Source organism: Agelaius phoeniceus, chromosome 9 (assembly GCF_051311805.1).
Source record: "Agelaius phoeniceus isolate bAgePho1 chromosome 9, bAgePho1.hap1, whole genome shotgun sequence".
Classification (NCBI taxonomy): domain Eukaryota; kingdom Metazoa; phylum Chordata; class Aves; order Passeriformes; family Icteridae; genus Agelaius; species Agelaius phoeniceus.
The window spans coordinates 18763936-18788499 of NC_135273.1; the positions used below are offsets into that span (position 1 = coordinate 18763936).

Sequence of the window (24564 nt, forward strand, 5' to 3'; positions counted from 1 at the left end):
TCCCTCCCTGACTCATGTCCGCTTTCACCATCCAGGAACATCTTCTGATTTGGGCTCTCTATTTAAATATTGTCTCAAAAGGTAGGCATGACTCAAGATCCTAATATCAAATTTAAACACATACTTCTCACAGACCTCTTCATCCATCACTGTGAAATGAAAAAGCAGGGACATATTTTCGCCTTTGCTGGACGCCTCTAAATCTGGAGAACAAATGGGCCCCTGTTATTTTTCATTCTCACTTTTCCCGTCCAGTGATTACAATGCAACTCACTTTTGACAGCTGCCACTGAATAAGTCACGATAAGTCTGAGCAGGATCAGCCCAGGCATGGACTCTGCAAGATCTTGGTTGTCTGTCTGCACCTCGTGTGGTCAGCTCCATCACTGCAGGAGGGCTCCAGACAGGATAAATGTCAGAGGATATGGGCACACTTTTGCCTTTTCACGTCCCTGCTCCACTCCCAAAATGACTCATGTGTCAGCAGGGAACAGAAACTGAACACGGGACACACTATTGAGTAGGGGAAGAAGCTACAAGAGGTCTTGGCCAGGGTGATGGCATTAGGGTAGCCCAAGCCTTGGTGCTAAATGATTGAGGTGTCTGGCACGGTGACCACACGGTGGAGTTAGGAGAGCTGCCTCCGGGCTCTGCCACCGAAAAGGTTTGATTTGTAAGAGCGCTGGTTTTCACTTTTAATGGTGAAGGTCTCTGTGGGATAGAGTTTGAATTTCAGATAGATCTTGGATTTTGGATAAAGGCAGGATATTGCTGGCACTACTGGCTAGCAGGAAGGTTGTTAAGGAAAATAGCTGATGGCAAACTGAGCTACTACTTCTTCCTTCCATCCTCTGCTGAAGGCACTGTTTTCTGGGGACAACAGACAGGATTCTTTTTAAAATGTTACAGCCAACAGTTTCCAAACTATTTGCGCATATCGTGATGAACATCTACACAGACATACATGCTTATCTGGACGTACGTTGTGGGCTACTTTTCTCTGCAGGGATGTGTGACTTCTATACGCGCACACACGTGCAGATTGCACCCCAGACAGATCCCCGGTACAGAGCAGATGCTTCATGCTGAATCCCCTTCTTCCCCCGCCGCAACCCACATCCAGCTGGGGAAGGGGAACGGGGCTCCTGACATCCCTCACCCCTCGGGAGCCCCTTATTTCATCAGGGGCAGCCCTCCGGCGGCGGAAGGGGCTCTCGGGGGACCGCAGCAGCCCCGGCGGGCGCGGAGCGGGGCGCGGAGCGGGGCGCGGAGCGGGGCGCGGGACCGTGAGCGCAACGGGGCGCGCAGCGGAGCGCGCAGGGTGCGCGCCGCGGGGAGCGAACAGCAGATTGCGGGCAGCCAATGGCGAGGGCAAGCCGAGGTGGCACCAAATTTCCCGCAACCAATCAGCTCGCAAGGGGGAGGGAGGGGAGGAAAAAAAAAAAAAAAAAAAAAAAAAGGAAGAAAAAAAAGAAAAAAGCAGCCAGGCATCATGAGAGAGCCTGGCCCTCGTCATCCTCCTCTTCCTCAGCATCCTTCCTCCCTCCCGCCCCTCTGCCCGCTCCGCCCCGCCTCTCCCCCCGGCTACGTCGAGAGCCGGGCCCCCACCGCGATTCGCCGCCCTCCGCGCTGACCCCGCGCATCCCAGCCGCGGGCAGGGGGTCACCGGGAGGCCGGGGTGCGCAGAGTCCAGCCCCGCCAGCCGCCGAGCAAGCAGCCCCCCTTAAATACCTCCGCACCCGCCTCCGCGAGCTGCAGAGCTCGCCGAGCGAGGAGCCGACCGGAGCCAGCCTCTCGCCAGCGCCGGGGACCTGCGCGCCCGCGTACCGCGCCGAGGAGCAGAGACAGGGCGGCCCCATGCCTGCGCACTTGCTGCAAGAGGAGGTGAGCGGGGCCCCGGGGTGCGGGTGCTTTGTCTTCCCCTCGCCTCTTCCTCCTTCATCTCCGCGGCTCCGACAGCGCTGCGTTGCTGCTGTGTTGGGGAAGAAGGTGCGGGCATCCACGCGTGTCTGTGCGTGCACACATACACGTATTCATACGTGCGTGCCCGTGTCCTCTCCGCACCGCTTCGCAGCCGGGGAGGCGAAGGGGTTCAGTGGGAACTTAAAACATCGCCCATGCCCGGTGGGGAGCCCACGGATGAAGCGGAGACATCCGCCTTTGAGGTGATCTTCCTGGATCCTGTGCCCTCAGGTAGACTGAGCATAAAATACAGGGTTATTTTGAAAACACCTATCGAAACATGCTGGGTGCTTGAATAGCATGAAAGGCTATTCAAGAACATATTTTGTGCCAAGAAGTCATAAGTTTTTTGATAATACTCAGATTGGGATTTTTAAAAAAATTTCTTAATTAATTTTATTTTTGATAAGAAAGGGCTTTTACTCGCAGTGTTTTAAAACCAAATACTGCAGCAGGAAGCGTCTCTAGGACAGACGCAAGGTGAAAGCCGGTTGCCCAGATGAAATGAATGACTGTGTCTGCATTGCTTGAGCCAAGCAAGCATACAATAGGGAGACTGCCCATTTTTGGAATAAGAAGGTCTGAATAATAACCTGACACCAGTAAGACATGTGGAGCTGTTGGATTTTTAAAGATTTTTATTTTTGACCCTTATGGCAGCCACCCTTTGCCCAAGGGGAGGAGGCAGGCATTTGATTCTGGTGTTTGTGCTCTCACCTTCTCATCCTTCCCCCCTCTGCCAATGCCTAGAAGTGGATGTAAATCGTACCCCTGCTTTTTCATGTCACCAGCACCCAGGGTCTCCCTTGGTGCTTTTGTGCAGGTGCCATGACCTTCCAGGGATGCTGTGATGTAAAGAACTTTGCTTTTCTCCCCTCCCAAAATGGATGTCAAAGGCAGTGTGTTCAAACCATGTTTCATGGTTTTGGCATGTATTTTGGGTCATATCCTGGAAGCTGGAAAGAATCCTGTCCCTGGGTCATGCTGGGCATATTCAAATATGCCGGACCCGAGATTCAGTGCCCTGGGGCCCATTCATGGTGCCCGGTGCAGGAGCCTTTGAGCTGCAGCTGGTTGTATAAGCTGGCTGGATGCCAGGATCACCTATGGCATGTTCAGTGCTGGGGAGGTGGGGGTGTAGATGGGGAAACACATCTGTTCTGCAGATGAGAGCTGCAAAGCCATTCAGAAATGAGGGAAAGCTAATGAAAATTATTTAGCTGGCCTCCTCCCTCTCTCAGCCCTAAACTCCTGATCAATCTCCATCCCATTTTCCTGGGTAGGAGCCACTGTGGTCATAAGGGGACAAAAATCCTCTTTCTTTCCTCGTTTCCCCCGTTTCTACCTCTCTCCCTCCCTCATCCCCCCATGCTCCTCCCACCAAGTTTGTAACGGTGGAGCTGTTTCACAGCTGCTTTATAGCCCTTTTGTTCAAGGTTAGTTTACATGTGAGAATTGACCAGCCTGATTATATCAGTGTAATTCCAGCAGCATAGGTATGCTGGTAAAATTCCTCATGTGGCTACTACAACTCCAGAAGAGATTTTTTTTTTCCTCTCTGCTGTTTTCTTTTCGTTTTCCCTCCTCCTCCTCTGCCCCCATGTATCTTTGACAGTGACATAAGCTATCATGGAGGAGAAAAATGCAACTACAACCCCACATTCTTACTCTGGAAGCAGCATGTCCATATGGGGTGTGTTACCTGTCTAATTATACCACCAATCACTGCCGGGAATTTTTCCTGCATAGACAAGTCTTGGGTCTTTTTGGTAGATTGTCTTGCAGCCAAGAAAGAAAATTGTACCTTTCTGCCAAAATGCTAGATGAGAATATCTAACACTTGGGAACAGGCAGGACTTCTCCTTGCCTAATCTCTGGATTAGAAGCCATTTCTCATGGCTCTTTTGGTGTGGGGATTACCTCTAAATTCTCTAGCAGATGAGAGTATCATACCCTTAAAACGTTAACTAGGAAAGCAGGCAGAGACAGCCTATAGCCAGGATGCAGAAGAGCCAGTCCCAAGCTCAGCAGCTTGCCTGCCTGCAGTGAAGGCAGCAGGATACTTTGTGTCCAGTTTTTTTCCTTTCAAAACTTTGATTCCCAAGGAAAAATTAAAAGCGTTCCTCTGTAGAGATCATTTTACTTCCCAAATGTGGGGAATCTGTCAGCCTTGCCAGCTCCTCCCCATCGGAAGGTATGTCTGTAACCCTCCAGTTTCAACCCTTGGGAAAGGGAGGAGTTGGGGTGGCCACGTAAGCTGCCTGGCCTGATTTTAATGCCTCCCTCAGGAAACTAGGCCATGGCAGGATGGTGGTCTTTTACGAATCCTGAACACCTGAGTGGGAATCTGCTGCTAATTCAGCAGAGATTTCTATTGGGAAAGGAGCTTTCCCAGCTTGACCATGCTCTGTCCCTCAGTCTCAGCCCTCCTGTTCCTGCTGGCTGACCTTTAGTGCCCCTTCACCCATGGAGGCAGCAGTCTGGGTGGCAGAGGGATGTGTCCCAGGGGGCAGGGGATGGGGTGATGCGTGTGGGACACACCCTTGCATCCCACGTGCTTGGCACCCCCGGGGCTGGGGCACCTTGGGCACTTGGGCTTGGAGCTGACAAAGGGCTGCGAGTACCAGCAAGCACAGTACCAGCAAGCACAGGCTGTCTGGATGGAGATGGAAATCGGTGATTCAGGGTTCACTGACCTGTCTCATTAGGGTCAGTCCTGCCTGCTCCTTTTGTCATGCATGCCTGATGGGGAAGGCTGTCACTCAGCCAGGGCAAACAAGCATGTTCTGAGGGAATGTTGTGTCACAGTTACGGAAGGGAGCCAGGAGCCAAGCTGAGCCAACTTTGCTGCTTAAAACTTCCTCTCTACATGCTGGTGGCCATAGATCAGAGGATTGTCTTCCCTTGCCTCAGTTTGCCTGTGGGTGGGAAATGAGAGAGGGATAAGAGTCTTAGCAGCAGGCACAGGATAAGTAGCTGCAGTTCTAACTAGAAGTACCTCACCTGACTGCTTCCATCCACTGATATTCAAGCATGTTGATCTTGCCACAACCCATCTTGGAAGGTGAGGCAGGCAAGATAAGGAGGCACCCCAGAGTAATCCCCTTGTGGATCTTCCTCATGTTCCCCTGTGATCCTAGGTGAGGTGACAAATAAGTAGGATTTCAGGAGCAGCCCATTGATTTATTATAAAACTGTGTTTCAGACCATATTTCTTTCCCACCTATTTGTTCATTCACAAGATTTCCTTTATTGTTGTCCATTTATGCACAAGCCCAGACCACAAACCCACCTAAAACCATCCACTAATCAAACTGAACAAAAACAAAAATCCTTGCAGTCTGCAAATGATCTCACCAAAGCCACTGGTGGAAAAGAGACTGGCTTTCAAGTATTTTTCTTTACTTTTGGCACTCTACCTACCATTCACCTCCTCTCCAGAAAGACCAGGTCCCCATCCTCTCAGGCCATGACTCCATGTGGCCAGAGCAGGATCTTTGTGCCAAGGGCTCAGCTGAAAGAGTGGAGCCTTCCAGGGAAACTACAGGCTGTGAATCTTACACTGCCAGCCTAGATGCATGTGTTTCTATTTCTTGAATTGATAACCACCAACTTCTTATTTTGTTTTCCCTTCTTTCCTTTCTTGAAAATATCCATTGCTGCCTCTTCAAGGAGTTCTCCTCCACCTCCAGCACCACTGCTGGTGGCACAGTCACCTCCCGGGTGACCAGTAAGGAGAGAGAGAAGGAGAAGGACTTACTCAACCATGAGGACTTGGCAGGAGACCGGGGCATGATGGACGATATCTTTGATGAGACCTACCGGGAGAAAGAGGGCCCCAAGCCCCCGCTGCGATACGTCTGGAGGAATATCATCCTCATGAGCCTGCTGCACCTCGGGGCCCTGTTCGCCTTGACGCTGATACCCTCTGCAAAGATCCAGACACTGGCGTGGGGTAAGCGCATTCCTCTGTCTGTTTCTGGGCATCTGCAACTCCCAAATCTGTTGGGTGGGTTTTTTTTTCCCTCCAGGCCCATAGACTTGGGGATGAGAGAAAAAGAAGCAGGGAGCTTCTAGAAGCTCTTCCACCAGATTTGTAGCAAGCTGTGGAAGGACCTGCTAGTGTCTCTTGTAAGGTCACACATGAGAAGGAAAGATTTGGCAGGGATTTGCCTTGTCTGCTCAAAGAACAAACTTGATTCACAGACGTTAGGATTGGAAATATCCTTGGATGTGTAGCTGCTTCTGGGGTGAAGCACAAAAACTGTTTGATAGAGTACTGTGACAGTGCCAGAAAGTTAGGAAGAAAGATGCTAGCAAGAGCACCTTAACGGGTTTTTAGGGAGGCAAGGTACAGAGCACTACTTGGCATGAGACTGCTGCCCAGACATGAGAACCATTCCTGTCCTTACCAGGGAAGTGTAAATCCCACAGAGTCTCAATGTGTGTATGAGGGAAAAGAGACAAAATACAGTTTTGCTGAAGATAAAAGTCAAGAATTAAGTCTGAAGCTCAGGTCTTTTATCATTCTTAAAAAAGCACAGATTAGCCACTGTCATCCCGGAACTAAGCCTGACGACTTTCAGAAAATAAATAAGCATGCTCTCCAGGCAGCAAATTCCAGTGGAAAGCACAACCCAGCAGAAGGTAGCTAGGGAAAGCTCTGCTTTCTCAGAGATCTTGCCCTGGGTAGGAACCAAACTTCTCCTCTGACTGCTTGAAAGACAGCTGGGCCCAGGGCCCACTCTGCAGGAGAGCTTCGCTTTCCAGGAGCCTTTGTGTGGACCCCTGGAGGAGTCCAGAAACCAAATGGCTCCCAATAGGGAGGTCGAGAGATTGTATCCAGCCCCTGCCTCCCTGTGAAACAGAACATCCTGAAACAAAAAGCAACAGTCTAGATTGAGGTCTGCTGGAGTCGCTTTTGGGTTCAGTAGTGCTCCCGCTTCCTGGTCAGGCTGGCTATGGATGGGGCCTGGGGCGATCCACCTGGTCTGTCACCCTCTCAAAGTCTGTGTTCCTGATGGCTGTGTGCAACAAGTATCACATCTGAACCGGGAAGGAGGTGGCTTCCTGGATGGCCAAGCTGACTCTTCCTCTTATCCTTATCAGCCTCTCACAGGCAGGGGTCTGCCTCCTCACTGGAGGCAACAGCCAGGGTCTGGCTGCAGCATCTGCAAAAGCAGAGGCCTTGATGTGTTCCCTTGTGCAGCCAGCATGGCCTTTCAGGGGGGTATTGTGAAAGAAGACTTTGCTGGGCCTTTCCCTTGTGAAAACCTGACAGGCTGTACTTTCCCCTGGCCTGTCAGAGCTGGGCAGAACATGCAGCCTTAGCATCATGTTGGAGGAGCATTTCAGGGCTCTTGGTCTTGTTCTGTGTGTTCCATCCCTGGGCTGGAGGCTAAGCAAAGACTGCTGGCTTCTCCCACTCACTGAGCTGACAGCCTGGGTCCTCCAATTCCAGTCAGATAACCTCAGGATGTTGGGGCAAGGAGAAGGAAAAAAAGTGAGTTGAATTTACTGACTTCGTTTCAAGCTGCTGATATGCTCCATGATTTCCAAATCCATCCAACCCTTCTCCCTTGAGTGCCCTTGGGATACTTATGAGGGCTTGAGCATCTTTATCCAGAAAGTTAATGCTGTTTTGCATTCTGCTAAACCCCACCCTACCCCAAAATGGTCTCTGAGGCAGTGTCTTTGCAACTGTGCACCTCTTTAGGATGTCTGTATGGCATCTCATGGCACTTCCCAGGAATCTGCTTTGCTTTTTATCTGATGTCAATCTTTCCTGCTCTCCTCGCTCAGTCAACTCTGATGTGAAGTGCTCTCCTGCCACTGTGAGGCACTGCAAGATTCCATGGTGGATTCTGGAGTGACATGTTCTGGGAATGGGAGAAGGACATGGTGTTTGGGGGAACTGCACTGTTCTGGACTGGCTGAAGATCTATCTGGCCGTACCAAAGCTGGAGTAGCTCCACCAAGCTCCCTGTCCTGCACTCCTGTTCCGGGAAAGGACCACTGTTCGTGGCACCTTAGAGCCAAGTCAGAGTTCCCTTATAGTCCATTCTCCTCCAGCACTAACTGGAACTGGAATACTCTGATCCTCCACATGTCTACCTTCTCAGCACAAGGCTTCTTGCTCCTTGCATTGCCCTTTTCTCAGCTCATACCTTTATTTGGCATATACAAGGAATCTGTGGCTGTGATGTCATGTCAGTGACTTGCTGTTTTTTTCCATCACCCTCTGGTAGCAAGGAGAGGACTACAGTTCCCATGTTACACACAAGGATAGTGCAGCAGAGACTTGGGTTGCTCCTGGCAGTACACCATGGGCTCATGGCAGGCCAGCTCTAGCAATGGTAGTTCTGGAGCTGATGGAGTTTTTGCTTGTTTCTTTGTTTTTCAAATAATTTCTTTCTTAGGTTGTGTACATATAATATGAAATTAGCATGGTCTCGGGTGTTCTCTGTTGTGTTGCAACAGGCAGCTGTGAGGCCTGGTAGCTCATCTACCTTCTATAATTTATCCATTGCTTACACCTACTTCATTCAGGCCACCGTCTCCTTGATGTTCCTCTCCCTTTGAAACCAGTTATATTGGTGACTGTCCTCTTTTGTTTTCATTTCTCTGTGTGCTGATTCCTCTTTGTCTCTCAAGCTCCCCAGCCCTGCCTTCATCATTGTTTGCTGTTCTGCGTTGCTGTGTGCATTGTCTCCCCTGATCTCTTTCTGGTACAGAGCTTCCCAGAATGAGCTCGGGTTGTTGATCAGGTGAGAGCTCACCATCACAAGAGCTCTCTGAGCCTGTCCAGCACTGACTTTCTAGCCAGCTCCCCTTTTATTTATTGTCTTTTCCACTGCACTTCTCAAAGTCTTGCTTAGTCTTTTCAAGGATCATGGGCACATTTTATGTCATTTGCTAAATGGCACAGAGACTGAGTCTTAAAGGGCAGGATGCAAAGGTGATGTGCAGTTTCTTCTCTAATTGCTCAGATCCTTGCTGGAAACATGATTTGTGGGTAGTCTTTTTAGCCCTTGGATGCAGCAGACTGACAGTAATTGTCCTAGCTCCTGTTGGCCTGGACAGCAGTGTCTGTAAACAAGAATGGTTCCTCTCGACATGGTGCTCTGTCAACACCTCAGATCCCTGCAGTGCCAGAGGCTCTAGAAGCATGGGTTGATACCATTTTTTGTTCTTGCTGTATTATCTTTGGACCAAGGTGAACCTTGCTGGGTAATTTAGGCAACTCTGACAGTCAGAAAATCTCAGCCAATACTACCCCCAGAGATACGACCAGCAAAGTGTTTACAGTGGTTTTTTTACTTTCCCATCAAGACTACAGCTGGCAACACCTTACCACTTAGTGTTCCTTCCATGCTTAAGTAGCAGGTGGTGTGCTTCTCTGAGTGTGGCAGGGAAGTTAGGTTTCAGTGACAGCAGATCCTATTGCTCCTCCTAAACACTGTTCCCTTTATGCAGCCTGTGAATTTCATTGCCCCTGGTATCTTTCTCCTGAGAGTAGCAGGACTCACCCATCTAACAGGGACTGGGCAGCAAGGAGGGAACAGTCCTGCACAGAGCAAAAGCCCAAGGACACATGCTGCATCAGGAGCACCTCTTTACATGTAAACATCCTTGGTGTTCACTGCAGGTGGCAATGCTTTCAGCACATTCCTGGTTTCTCATCATAGCTTGGGTCTGAATCTGGGCCCTAAAGAGGTAAAGCCTAATGAGTCATAGCTATGACTGAATGCAGAATGTTTTCTGTTTAATTTTTGGAGCATTGAGTGCTTATTACTGTCAGTGGTCATAATTCTTTGTATTCCAGTTTAATGGGTCACTGGGAAAATCACCTGTGAGTTGCCAATATTTTGAATCTCATGTAGTTCAAAGCGCAGTATGGAAGATTACTTTGAATCCTCAGCTGATGGAGTCCCTAAGTCCTTCAGTTTGGGGCAGCATCACAGGGCAGGTGTGAAAATCTGTGCTACTTTATTTCACCTTCTCTACTCTCTTTCCAATTGAATTCTTAGTGGATGATCTTGGAGGAGTTTTTCTTCTTCCCTGTGAGATGCAGATTCCCTGACTATGCAATGATTGATCATCATGGTACCTGTTTGTGGGGGTGAATTCTCTGAATCATAAGGGTGCTGGATTCTTCTGTATTCCACAAGGATTTCAATCATTGTGCATATCCTGTCACTGTCACATAAACTCTTAGATATGGCTGATGGATCGAATTGTCTCCAGGTAGGGTCTGGCATTCTGTGGAGCTGGTGCCACCAATGCACAGACTGAGAATCAGTTGCTTTGCCACAGAAAGTGTCTGCCCCTTAGCTAAACTACAGCTTCTGTACATGGGCATGAGGCCAGGCAGCACAGGATTATAATTAGAGAATTATGGCCATTGTAGTGACCTGGGATGCAGGTCCAAGAGAAGTCAGCATGAGCTGCTGAGGTTCATGGGCTTTGGATGGAGGCTGAGTCTGTTCTATGCCGGGGCACCCAAAAGCAGTGGTACTTTTCCAATTTTTTTACAAAACCTTCCAGGAAAGGATACTCAAAAGCAGATACTGGGTTGTCTGGGTTTGGAGTCTGTTGGTGTCCCCATCACATCTCTTTTGTGATTCCCTGTGCTTGCTGATAATGTCATTGTTGCTGGTGTCATCTTTTCCCAACAGGGGTATCCACAGGCAAATTCTGAGAATTGTCTGTATAATTGTCTGTATTGGACAGCTTTGTGAGCTTTGTTCAGCTCTGTTGTCTCTTGCAAAGGCTGGATCCTGCTGTATTTGCATGCTTGGCTCTTCTGAAAGACTGCCAAGGTGCTGGGAGACACAAGGCAGAGTGTGCTGGTCCAAGGCTTGTGCTGCATTCAGCAGCAGGCAGGGAACCAAGGGAGAAGATGAAGATGGGGAATCACAGTCAGATTAGCAGACAGGGAAGGTCACTCTTGTGCAGTGGGATGGAAGTGAGAAGAGTTCATGCAAGTTTAAGGGGCCAGAAGATGATGTTAAATCAGCCAAGACAGGCTTTTAGTGGATAAGAGATTAGGCTGGGAATGTAGAAAAACAAAAAGGAGGTGACAGAAGGAAGATGAAGCAGGAGATGAGCAGAAATAAAGCCTGTATTATTTTGAATTAAAGAATCGGGCCATGCCTGGCACAGGCATCAGATTTCTGATTCCAGACAAGTTTCTGTCAGAGTATCTGGTTTTCTGGATTCAAGATAAACTTGATTAGAGCCATTTGGCTGGACTGAATGGCTGAACGTCAAGCATGCTACCAGCAATTCCTATCCATGGACTTATATGAAGGAATAAGGAACTCTTTTAATGATTGATACAATTGGCTGAAATATGCAAATTTATACCAGGAAAGTTTGCCCTGGGGGACTGGTAAGAAGGCAATGCTTCCCCCTGAGGACTAAAGGTGGATCAGTTGACCTGTTCACAGATGTGCACCCTTCCCTCTTTGTGTCTGAGCTTGCAGAGCAAACCAGCTGTTGAATGCTCTCTTTCTACCAAACTTCCTGACCCTTCCTTTAGAGGAAGAGTTAATTTGCAGAACCAATTTTCTTCTTACCCTACTTTCCTAGTGTAATGCTGCTATGAAACTCTTGGGATCTTTTCTCCATTTTGGTTTTAGGATTAGGTGCTGGAGCTGAGGTTAATTTCCAGAATTCCCAGGAGGGCAAACAGGCACACAGACCAAGGCAAATATGAACTCATGATGTATTGGGAGAGGGATGTGGTTTTTTACTAGATGCCAAAGGGGCGAGGAATTCCTTTTGCCCTGCCTGAAGAGGGAACACATGAAGCAGCCTCAAAGCTGAAAAGGGCCCAGCAACATCTGCGTCTGCCATGGGCACAACTTGCAAGGAATCGTTAGCCCTGGGGTTTCCTTCTGAGAAAGATGCAGGAGTTGAGCAGAGGGAGGGATCAAAAAGACCCTAGGAACAGTAGCCCCTGGGCAGATTTTAAACGAGTGCTAGAGCTGAAGGTGAAGCCCAGACTTCAGCGGGAGGATAGGTTAGATCTTTTTTTTGCCAGCTTCTGCTGAGAAAGGGAGCAGAAAAAAAGCCTAACCCTGGGCTTGAGTTGTTCCACTCAAGAATGCTAAGATTATCTACCATCTCTTGGTGAAAGTAATGCAAAAGAGATTTAGTGGGGATTGGTGAGATGGGAAAGCAAGAGCCTGGATTATTTGGGGTGGAAGGAAAGGGAGAAACTGTTCCCTGGTGGACTGCAGTGCTTTTATCACAGTGCTTTATGAAAGCAGCCAGTTTATACAATTTTGACTACTCTGCACTATGACAGATGGCACTATGTTGAAGAACCAGCCCTTGTGAGTCTTCTAAGGGGGAGCCTCCTTCCTTGTTAGAGATGAAGAGCTGAATTGCTTTGTCCACATTGTCTAGGAGGCCTGTGGTAGCTTGGGCAATCTCACATTGAGTTTTATTGCCCCAGTCTGCTCTCCATGGATTCCTCTCTTGCTTATACAGCTTTGGGGGAAGGCCCACCTTTGTGTTGCTCTGCCTGAAGCTTTGCTCCAACTGCTCAAACACCTTCTTTTCCTTTGTAGCTCTTCTGTGTTTCGTGGTGAGTGCTCTGGGGATCACAGCTGGATCTCACCGCCTCTGGAGTCATCGCTCCTACAAAGCCACGCTGCCCCTGCGCATCTTCCTGACTATTGCCAACTCCATGGCCTTCCAGGTAAGCGTTTCCTCAGTGTCCCACTGGTCCTCAGAAGGAAGTGCTCCCATGAATCCCTGTCCCAGACAGGGGACACAATCTGATGAAGAGGCTCCTCTCTCCTACTGCCTCTTGTTAGGAAGAAGACAGCCCTTTCCATCTAACACTGCAGTGCTAGAGTCTGTCTCGTTGTCTTTATCTTGTCCCATCAGAGGCTGACTCTGAGACAAACCCAGTGTTGAGAGGACAACAGGCCAAAACCAGGGGTAGGAAATCTCCGAAGCAGGAATGTACCTTTCTCTTAAGGTGTGGTCTCCCTGTGCTTGCACCAGGTCCCATGAAAGAGGTGTGGAAGTGTTAAGTGTTTTCCTGGTGTTGCCTCACTCTCCTTTTGCTGTGTGGCTGATAAAGGAGAAGACATCTGCTAAGCCAAGGATTGTAGAATTCTACAGGATGTAGAATTTGCTACTTAATAAAGACCAAGAACTTGTTGGGATTTAGGGGATGTTTCTCTCATTCAGAAGAGTGATATTTAGGACTAATCATGTTACAAATCACTCCACTGGCTTCCAGAGGGTTGTCCCAGGTCAGTGATATTTTAAGGAGAGGAGGGTTGGGCCCATTCAGAGTGGCACAAGTGACTGCAGGCACTGTTAAGCACCTTGGAAGATTGCTTCACCTCTCAAAGAGCTCTAAACTCAGGATATTGCCTAACTACTGTGAGAGTACTTCACAGTCCCCAAAACAAACAAAACTGCAAATCTGTAGAAGTCAGAGTGAAAACCCAGATTGGCATGGCACAGAAAAATAAATCCTCTCAGGCTTGCTGCTGTAAGTCAGCCCTAACAACACTCCATCCTCCAACTGTACTGAAGGGTCGCTTGTCTGTGGGAAGTACTCAGGAAGGTGTCAGAATGCAGCACTTCCTGCTATAAAAAGGTGAACACAAAAGTATCAGTGCTGTGCTCTTAAGTAATTCTCCAGAGGATATTATTTTTTTTACATGTAATCAAAACAGAGTGGTTTTTTAAGCTTTGAAAAACTTTCTAAAACATCATTGAACTTCTTCTTCTCTGATAGTACCAAACAGCTGTCTTTGATGAGGAAGGGGAGGGACCAAGCTGCTGATTCCAGCCAGTGGTCCAGTACTCAGTGAGGCAACAGGATGGGTTGCTGTGTATTAGCTAGTCCTGTACAAAGACCATCTTTCACAGGGTTATGGGGCAGAGGGGGAAAGAATTTGCTGAGCTATTGCTGTAGGGGATAGGAATAGACAAAGATGAGAGACAGACAGATATTTCAGCTTCAATAGGAACTAATCCAAAGTTTTAGTGAAAACTCGATACTATTCCCCATGGATTTTTTTTAGTAGTTACTTTCAGTGAGATCAAGAGAAGATTTATGTTGAATTTCTCTCATTCCTATTAGTGGCAGCAGAGGAGATCAGGAACTTTTAAGATCACGGAAGTTTATGGACTGTCTTATCTTAGGTCCTCCAGAAAACGCCTGTTGGCTGCTCAGAGACCTGTGACTTGTAATTTCAGAGAATTTATGAATTCTGCCTCTAACTGGCTTTTCCACCTACAAGACCTGCCAGCTGCAGCACAACAGAAGGTCTCATGGTTATAGCTTGTAGCTGGGATATGCCAAGGAAGAAGACATTCTCCTTGGCTTTGCTTGCTCTTCTCAGAAAGTCATGATTTTCAGTCAGGGTTGCAGTTAGAGGTGGGTCCAAAATAAAACCTGTAGAAAAGATAATGTGCTAAAGTTTGGGTCAAGATACAGATTTTTCAGGTTTGAAACTCCTGATTTTGTATGTAGACAGGATATGGTAGATGAAGTCATACCATGATCCAGCTGTGTTACATGGTCTCTTTCCAAATTTGTGCCTCCTGCCTCCAGCAAGACAGGGAAAACCTTCCCATATGTGCAAGCCCAAGTTGTCTGTCAACTTTCAGACTGGGCTTTCTCATGTTACATGGTGCTGTGTAGGGGCTGGGATGTGAAAGAGACTTTGGGTCATGGGTGAAACTTTTCCAGCATAGGTACTGGTTGAGTTTCTCTGCTTACTTAGAAAGAGAGGGCAGCTGGGCCACTCTCTTCTGGGGGAATACTAAGTGACCAAGCTCTGGCCACAATCAGCAAGGGCTGCTGATACTTGGAGATATTTGGCTGGAAGGAAGGTGGCAGTTCCCACTATTAGGAAACAAGCAAGACTTTAACCCTGGCCCATGTCTATCATTGCCTTCTTGAATGGCCTGCAGGTAAATAATTTTATCTCAGTAAAGGAGGAGTGGTTACAATACCTGAAAAGGACTTGAGGAGTTGAGTCTCTGTTACAGGCTCCCTGTGTGGACAAGTCCCTTAGTCTTTCAAGGCAAGAAATAGGGATGGTTATGCCATTTCCCTCTCTTCAAAGTGTTTTCAGGAAAAGTCCTGGGTATGCAGGTGATTAAGGAGCCTCTTGTGTAATACAGGTAATAGAGCCATGGTTAGATCTCTATTTCATGTTTTCTAGGATGGTGTAATATATGGCTTTAAGCTCATTGAAATCTTGATACAAAGAAATGATCATAGGCTTATGAGAATCTATTCTTAAAACCAGCCAAAGCAATCATTTCATAATACAAATGATAAAAGCATTGACATGTTCCAAACAGTATTGATTTTGCTGCTTAAATTGAACAGTAATGGGGCTGAAGAGAGGTATTTTTGAGAAATGTCATTGAAAGGGTGTGTTTGTTCTCCTTCTAAAAAGGGACCTCAATTTTAAGACTGTTTGATTTCCAGTAGAAAAAAAAATTTAAAAAAGCCTTGCCCCCCCGAAGTTAAACATCTGATTAGGCAATCCCAGGACAAGCAAGGCAGGATGACCTATGGGAAATGTCAGGTAGAGGGAGGGGGCAGGTCAGCCTCGCCTGGCACTGTGCAGGGATGGGGATGGGGACAGGGATGGGGATGGGACAGGAGCTGAGCATGGGAGAGGAGGCACCAGCCAGCCAATGAGAGTAGCTCCTGCAGGGGTGGGGCACAGGCTGACCAATCAGAGCCTGCAGCACCATGGGTGTGGTGAAACCCCCCCAGCCCAGAGTTGGCCAATCAAAGAGCAGCAATGAGGCACTCCTGGAGCTGCTTCCCAAAAAAATGGAAAGGTGCAGCCAAAACTCAACCTCTGTTTTAAGTTCAGAAACCTCAAACCCTAATGAGACATAATGCTACTGATACAAGTTCAGGTCAATAGGATTTAAGTATTCAAGCATTTCGGGCCACTTTGTAATTTTAAGGGAACATCTCCAGCCCTGACCCTAAGTTTTCACTCCTGCTGACTTGCAGAATGACATCTACGAGTGGGTCCGGGACCACCGTGTCCATCACAAGTTCTCCGAAACAGATGCAGACCCACACAACGCCATGCGGGGCTTCTTCTTCTCCCACATTGGCTGGCTGCTTGTGCGCAAGCACCCCGATGTCATCGAGAAGGGACAGAAGCTGGACCTCAGTGACATCAAGGCTGACAAAGTGGTGATGTTCCAGCGCAGGTGAGTAGTGGGGTCAGCCTTAGTGGGGAGCCATGGGGAGTGGAGCAGGGACAAATGGACTGGGAATTCAAGTGGCTTTGATGGAATGTGAGAGGATTGAGGGCATCATGTGAGAAATGTGATTCTTCAGCATGCCCAAGGCTTTTCTGTGAGATGAGCTGTGAGAAATGAGCTGTTCCTCTCCTATGAGAAATGTTTAGAATCCAGTGCTACCTCTAGCCCTCCCACACCCTTCTCTTGCCTGCCTACCCTGCAGCATCTTGCCAGCAGTAGGCTGAGATTCCCACCACAAAGCTACTCCACACCTGCTCACCCCACAGCCCAGCTGCTGCTTTGGCTGGCCCAGAGCCCAGACACAGGTGCCTCTGAGACATCCTTGGAGATTGTACACCTTGTATGGGCCATGTATGTGCCCCTCTTCCCTCAGTCTTTTGGAAACAGTATGGTGAAAGAAGGGTTGAAAATGGAGATGTGAGAGGTGCAGTATCTGGGAAGAACAGTCTTCATTCACTGGTGCCTCTTGGGTAGGATATCTCTCACCCATCTGGAGCTATACTAGGACACAGAGAAGGTGAGCCTATCGCAAAGGCTGCAGGGATGTGGGACTTAACCCATATAGTAACCAGCCTAGTACAGTCAGGAAGGAAGTCAGGAAGTTCCTAGTACAGTCCCAGACTGAGTTTTCTTGTGGATCATCAGAGCGATTCACCTTCCTCTATTCCCATTCTTCTAGTGTGAGAGAGCCCACATGCTCACCTGTGCCACTTGCTTGCACTTGTTGATGGGGTGTATTTGTAGGCAGAGCCAAGTCTGCAAGGAGGAGTTGCAGCACTGGGCCAAAGCCAGAGAAAGGACTATGTGTGGGACTCTGGAAGCATGGAGTTGCCTTTATGGGGATCAATGTAGCTGAGAAGCAAATGACAGATGAAGCCAAAAGCAGCAGCTTTTCTGGGTGTCTGAGTGTCTGGACTCTCACTCACCCCCATGGTGATGGGAGCATTGCTTTGTGCAGATGTGAGGAAAGCAGGATTTAGTCTGAGTCTCTTACCTGATGATAGGACTTGGGAATCTCCAGGCATGGCTTCTGCACATCCAGAGCAAAAGATACAAGGCTCAGGAATGAGGCATTTCTGCACCTGATTTTCCCTGTATAGCTGAGCATGAATCCTTCAAATGGAGGACTGAATCATTCCTTCCTGTCCTGCCTCTGCCACTGAACCCATTCCTCCTGGTCCCTTCCTTTCCAGATACTACAAGCCTTCAGTGGTGTTGCTGTGCTTCACACTGCCATCTGTAGTGCCCTGGTACTTCTGGGATGAATCCATCATCATCAGCTTCTTCATTCCAGCCATCCTGCGCTACACCTTAGGGCTCAATTGCACTTGGCTAGTGAACAGTGCTGCTCACATGTTTGGCAACCGGCCGTATGACCAGAACATCAACCCACGGGAGAACCCCTTGGTCAGCCTGGGGGCCATAGGTATGTCCAACATCTGTGTCTTTGCTGCAGGGGGACTGTAGAACAGGGACTGCCTCTTGGGCCTGCAACTGCTTCTAGGAATTTCTATCAATCCAGGTGTCCCTATTTCCCCTGCACCTTTCAGCCTTTGCATCTGAGGGTGTTTCCTGTGCTGGCCAGTGAGTACATAAGGGCAGTGGGGTTATCAGCTCCCATCAGACTCTTTCCAGGCTGGAAGGACTCTGCTACACTTAGCACCTTCTTATCTCAATGACAATATTTTATTTACCCTGTTCAGAGGTCTCTCTGCCACGTTCACTAGACTGAAAAACGTGTGCTGCTGTCACTGCATATCTCTCTGAGATTTGTCAACTTGAAAGCCAGCAGATTCACATTTTGACATGTTCTCAGGACAGCTGGTGATTTTGGGGGTACTTGAGGGTAAGACAAGATAGATGCTTTCATATTTTTTACTGAAATTTTGAAGATCTAGTAAAGTACATCCCAGGATCAGCATATGCTCTTATCGGTTTTCCCCTGCCTAAATCCTCATCTGTTTTGCACCACTGTACCTCAGTGGGGCTCCAGTGATTTCCACCACCAAAGGATCTGCTTGTGGAATTTTAGTAGAGAGGGATTTGAACTGCAGAGATTCAGGGGTAGGAGCAGGAGTCAAGGCAGTGTCTTTGAAGGGGTGAGCACTGAAGCCAATGTTGACAGTGTCCAGAACAGATAGTGGCTGACTGGTGTAGATTACTTAATAGAAGTGTCTGCTTAATGTCTGCTTTTTTCCCCATGTGGAAATGTGCTTTGGATTTGACATGAGGATTGCCAGTGTTGTGGAAGTATTGATTAGCCTGGTTTGTTGGAGGCTTGCTGCTGGTCTAGCTGGTAGCTGAATTAATACTAGAAGATTTCTTGTGGTGGGAGGGGAAAAACTATTAGGAATCCTCTGGTTTTTTGGTGCAGCTGGGGAACCAGGGCCTTTCACTGTTCCCTGCCATATGCCTATTTTCCTCTAAAGCACCAAAAATCCTCTGTGATTGTCATTGTCTCAGCCCTGGCATGCTGGGTCATGCCCAGATGGGATGGGGTAGATTGCAGAAGGGTGAAATTGGGCTGAGAGGAGAGAGGAACCTGGACTCAATCCAGAGCCCATTACAAGAATATGGTGCTTTGAGTCAAGATAAAGGGTCTGTCACCTAGTGCTCTGCAACATCCTCTCCCTGGTCATGTTTTTCAGGAGAAGGCTTCCACAACTACCACCACACCTTCCCCTATGACTACTCCACCAGTGAGTTTGGCTGGCGCTTCAACTTAACCACAGCCTTCATTGACCTCATGTGCCTCCTGGGGCTGGCCAGCGATCGCAAGAAGGTCTCCAAGGAGGTCATCCTGGCTCGGAAATTGCGGACTGGAGATGGAAGTCACAAGAGTGGCTGAGTTCCTGCTCCCTTTCACACACACATCCACACCTCTCCTTCCTCCTTTTTTCTCCCTTCCCACCCCCTCCAAACACGCTGGACAAAAGTTTAATGTTCTGTTAACTAACTACTGAATAATGCTACCAGTTTGCTTAAGATAATGATAATGAGTTTTAACGCCCCCCTCCCATGCTGCATTTTGCAGGATGTATTTAAGACCTAGGACTCTGCCGTTATAACACAAGGCCACCCTTTCCCTCCTCTCCTTTCCCTTTCTGTTTTCCTCTCCAGCCTCTCTAACCTGTCTCCTGCTTTACATTTTCCCAGTCTCAACCTGGAAGAGAAGCTGGTAGGAAGTGGCCTGGGGAGGCCCATTGCAGTTGGCTGTGTACTATTTAGTTAAGGGAAGCCTGAACCAGCCAGATGAAGAGTTGAGCCAAAGTCAGTGACCCTCTCCCCACTACCTTCCCCCCAAAGTTTCTGCCACTGTCCCTTCTCTTTTCTCAAGGGCTGCTGACTGACATGACATGGCTAAACTGCTCTTCCTGGGAAAAGCAGCCCCATCCCTTGCTCTTGTCATCAGAAAGAAGAGTTGTTTCTTTCCAAGATGTCTCTTGGGAAGTTCTCCACTGCTCCTCACCACCTAGCCACTCTGGCTGGGGAGAGAAGAGTGCCCAGACTCTCTCACATCCCCAGGTCCACCACTGGCCGGGGGATGCTGTAACAGCAGTGGGAACTGGAGAGGGAGTACTGGTGGCCTTAATTTGCACTCCCTCTGGTGTCACAGCCTCCCTCCCTGCACTGCCCTCTGTGCCATGAGGGACTGAAGGCAGAGCATGACTCTGAGCTCCACAGCTGTTTTGGAGAGCTACGGTGAGGAGGAGGACAGATGGAAGGGTGTGCCACTGGCTGCCAAGGGGCAGGACCAGCCCATAGTGAGTTTTGTTCACCTCCACCACTGCAATTTTTGCTGGCAAATGGGACTTTGCCAAAATGGAGAGGAGGAGAAGGATGTAAACCAAAGCTCCACCTCTGAGCTAAGCTGCTTTATGTGCTGGAGAAACAGGGTCCCTTCTGGGTGGCAGGCAGATCCACATCTTTGCTGAGCACAGAGACAGGACAAGGGAGCACCTGCAGGTGTAAGGAGGAGTGAAGGTGTCTGCAGGACCAGGTATTTTCATCCTCGGGGGCTCCACTCAACAAGTGCCTGAGAAACATCACTGTGGGGCCAGGTGGCACAGGGGGCTTAAGGAAGTTGAGACCTCAAGGTGAGAAACTGCCACCAATGTGAGCTACCTCTGTGCTTTCTTGCCCAGGGTCTGCTATGTAGGTTTGCCATTCCCTGCTGCCTAGAGGGAGTGGGAAGGAGCTCCTTGTTAGTCCCTTAGCTTGCCTCCCAGCCCCCTCGGCGAGCCATCTCGCCACCGCGCTCCTTTGCCAGTGAGACAGGCAGCGAGGGCGGCTGAGCCTGCAGAAAGGGCAGTTACATCACTGAGCCCATGTGGGCATGCAGCTGGAGGGCGCTGGAGAAAAAAGTCCGTGTGGGTGTTGTTTCCTGCAAGTTACAGAGACCAGCTTGAGTTCAGGCAGTTGGTTACATTCTGGATGTTACAGCATCACGCCCCTCAGTGAGCTGAACGTGCTTTTTCCCCCTTAATTCTCCTAGTTATTATTAATTTTTATTACTATTATTGTTATTAGTTGTAGCAATAGAACTGTTTTTGTTGCTTCAATGCATCAATCAGAGCTGGAGGAAAGCACAAGAGGTAGCTGGAACAAAGTGACATTGGAGTGGGGTTTGCAGCATCTCCCTTATTCAGGCAGGCCAGGGAAGGCAGAGACAGTGCAGATGCCAACTTCCTCACCTCAGCTCTGCCACGTCGCAGCCAGGGAAGCTTCACGGGAGTGAGTGTCTGCAGCTTTGCTTCTTCCTGCTGCAGTGAAACTCGCCAGGAGCCAGGATAGCTCTGTGATGTTCTCCTTAACAAGAACAAGCTTGTTACTCAGAAAATGAGCCTGTCTCCTCACCTTCCCCTCCCTGCCACCACCACGACCTTGTTTTTGCTCAGCAATGGGACCCTTTGAGTTTTTGAGCCATTAGGAGTGATGTGGTCTCCAGCCAAGAGGAACAAGGACAAATGGAGAAGAGAGTCCTTCAGCTCCTGGTTTCAGGAGACAGCGTCCTTACTGCTCTGAGGCTGTGGACTGCCTGGGTGCTGGCTGGACCAAAGGGAGTTGTGGCTAGAGCTGTATCCTACCATTTGAAAAAAACCAAAAAGCCCTCCAAAAAAAGAGAAACACTGTTAGCTCTGTAATTGTGGGCTGACTTTGCTCTAGTGTAAACCCCTCTGAACTCATCGAAGTCCCCAGAGGATGAATGTGCTCCAGCCAGTAATTTGAAAGGGGTGAGGGGAGAGGAGAAGGGGAAAATTATTTCCTTGCTCCTGGTGCCCTAAAGGTGTAGTGTGACATACTCTACAGTAGAGATGCGTGCTGTGAAATGCAGCTGTATTTCACATCCTCTCAGCAGAGAAGCAGGGCTTGACATCAAGGGTTCCTTTCAAATTTCAAGTGCTGATTCAGGTCCAGAATCTGGAACGAGAGTGGAAGTTGAGGAGCAGTAACCAAACAGTCCTGGTGTTTGTCCAGTCACTTTAAAGGTAGATTGGCAAATATCTCTGGGTGCCTTAAATCTTTCTTTAATATACATAAAAGTATTGACAGCTATTTGCCGTTTTGTTTTTTTTTTTTTCTGAGTTACGAACATTCAAGGGGTTTCTTAATTATTTAATTGCCTACATTGAACTGTGGGTGCAGGTGATTTTGAATGTACTTGAGTAAGAATTTTTGTTAGATTAAGAAACAGATACAACACTTTAAGTAGAACTTTGTTTGAGATATATATATATATATACCTATAAATATATATATATTTTTGGTGGCATGTTTGTGTCCTGGACGCATCGTCTGTATGTTTAGCTTAAATGAGTCTGTGAAAGGTGGAAGCAGAAAAAGCAGCAGTGGGACCTCATGGCTAAAGCAGCTGGGACCCATTCCCAGTTTACCAACTCGCTCGCTGCGTGATTTGGGACGAAGTCACTTAAAAACACTTTGTGCCTCAGTTTCCCTGTCTGTAACGGGGTGTTGCACCCTGCCTCCCAGAGGTGTGGGTGAGGCTCGCTGCTGACCAGCCGAGCACAGGAAGGAACAGTACGAACCACACACACCGCTGCTGGCAGAAGCATGGACTGGTTTGTTTTCCGAAACCATTCCCAGCCCTGCTGGTATTGTGAAGAGCAGAAGTCTAAGTGTTGAGTGTTCAGGGAAGGATTGGAAAGTTGAATCTGCACATTGTCTAAGCTCTGTCACTGTTGAAATGTGAGTAGGATACGATTTTTCACAGCTTAGGGATTTCTGCATAGTAGTATCTCTGTTTTGTGTACTGGAAAAAAAAAACTTTTTTGAAATAATTTCTACTAATATGGAAACAGACATCTGGTTGTGCTGATCTGAAATTTTATTTGTTCATAATAAAAATGATAAATGTTACTTTAAAACTTGTTTGACTGATGACATGGTGGGCAGGGCTTGGTAAAGCACGAGATACACACGCCATCAGGACCGGAATGCTGTGCCTTACTGCTTCCAAACCCTTCTCTCTTCCAGGAGAACCAAGGGAAAAACGCCTCTGGCTCTTTAAGCATCATGAATGAGTGGATTATAATGGCTTTCATACTCCAGCGCAGGCCAGGCAGGCACACCCCGCCGAGGCTGCCCCTGCGCCTGGGGTTACTGCAGGTTAAATCCAGCCGGGGCCCCTTGCCAGGGCCTTGTGGCTGGCGGATACACATGCGGCACAACACGTAATACCGGCAGCCGCCCGTCGGGCGGGTTCATCAGCCTCAGCAGGGGAATTTTCCTCATACAGCAGTGAGTGTCCCTGCTTATCCCCACCCCTTCTGCAGCTGGAGGGAAGTGAAAGGAAAAGGGGGAAATCCCCTAACCAAGTATCACTTTAATTGACAGTACCTTCCCTGCACCGCCACCCGAATGCCTTTTGATCACAGTGGCGGGCAAGGCCATCTCCGTGTGGCACCAGCTTGCTCCGTGCACAGGCAGGCAGAGGGGGTGGCCTTGTTTGTGGCATCTTTGCCGCCTGCAGCACACTGGGACCCCTGGTCCAGCCCATGTTTGCTGGCACCGCCAGACCTGTGCAGCTGGGCATGCTGAATCCCTGGGAAAAAAAGGCCCATGCTTTGGTTTCCAGCTGCAGCTTCTGCTGCTGGAAAGCCCTTTGGTGGGAAGGCCAGAGCCAGCACACTGCAAATTGGACTGGGGGGTGAAAAGAGAATTACTCAAGACAGAAGGTGGAGGCTCTTCCAGCAGCTGTGTTCTTCCACATGGAAGTATGTGACCAGCCCAACCAATTTGACACATGGCTGCTTTGAGCTATAGAAAAAAGCAAAGCAAATGCTCCTGCTCATCAGCTGGTCACAGCACCATGGCCCCACAAGTGACACAGAGGTGCTTCTTCTGGTAATCTGGTGCACTTTTGATCCCAGCTGTGAGAGCACAGCCCCTCCTAAAACAAGTGAAACAGAGAAGGCAAGTCTTCAAAACTCCTGATTATTCAGCCAAGCCTAAAAATAAAGTTAATGATCCCTCTGTCTAGATTTCATGAGTGCAACTCCAATCGCAACCTCTCCCTCTTCGTTAAAGACTGTTATTAAATCCCCTGCCCAAAATATGTTTTCCTACAGTATCAAGCCCTTCAGCAGTGCCAGCTCAGCATTTTAGGTCATTGCCTAGAAGTATTTCACGCATGATCATTCCTGCTCTCCTATGTAATCTGCACATTTGGGTTGCAATTCCAATGCACCCCAACTTTGCTCCTCTGAAAATCTCCCACCCACCAGAGGAGAGGGAAAGGAAGAGTTAATGTACAAGCCAGCTCTGCTGAGTAGGAGAGAGCAGGCAAACAAGTGCCTGCTTGTTCAGACCCAAGGGAGGGGAGAGCAGGGAGGGCTGCAGGCTGTCAGGGGAGAGTTTGCTGCATCTTTTTGCTCTAAACACAACATGCTGAAGATGCCAACGTGATCCTTAGGAGAAACCAGGTTCCAGCTGCAATCCACTCACTCCATAGGGGTGGGATGCAGTGAACACAGCTGTGGGGAACCCAGTGTGTCCAGCCCAGGGCCCTGGGAGCAGGACCAGGGAGGGTGCCCAAGGAAGGCAGCAATCCCCCCAGGAGCAGGACTGGGTACCAGCTCTGCTCCGAGCCATGCGCTCCAACCACAGTGAGAAAGCACCAGCTGCTGCCGACCCTCCATGCGGGCCCCACAAGGCCGTGGGGACTTTCGGAAAGAGGGGAACAAAGTCCCAGGAGAGCGCGTGGAGGAGATGGCACCACAGCAGCCGTGCAGAGCAGAGGGACGGATGGAGCGGCATGTGCTGAAGGGCCAATCGCCTCAGCGCAGCCCCTGAGGGAGC

At 48.8% G+C, this 24564-nt stretch overlaps 1 protein-coding gene across 1 annotated transcript; it reads left to right on the top strand.

Moving 5' to 3' along the window:
• Nucleotides 1–1470: 1470 nt before the first annotated feature.
• Nucleotides 1471–22631, top strand: SCD (stearoyl-CoA desaturase). Its single transcript, XM_054637629.2, has 6 exons — nucleotides 1471–1884; nucleotides 5635–5917; nucleotides 12543–12673; nucleotides 15986–16191; nucleotides 17439–17671; nucleotides 18894–22631. Exons 1-6 carry the CDS (start codon nucleotides 1858–1860, stop codon nucleotides 19091–19093), a joined length of 1080 nt encoding a protein of 359 aa, XP_054493604.1. The 5' UTR covers nucleotides 1471–1857; the 3' UTR covers nucleotides 19094–22631.
• Nucleotides 22632–24564: the final 1933 nt, after the last annotated feature.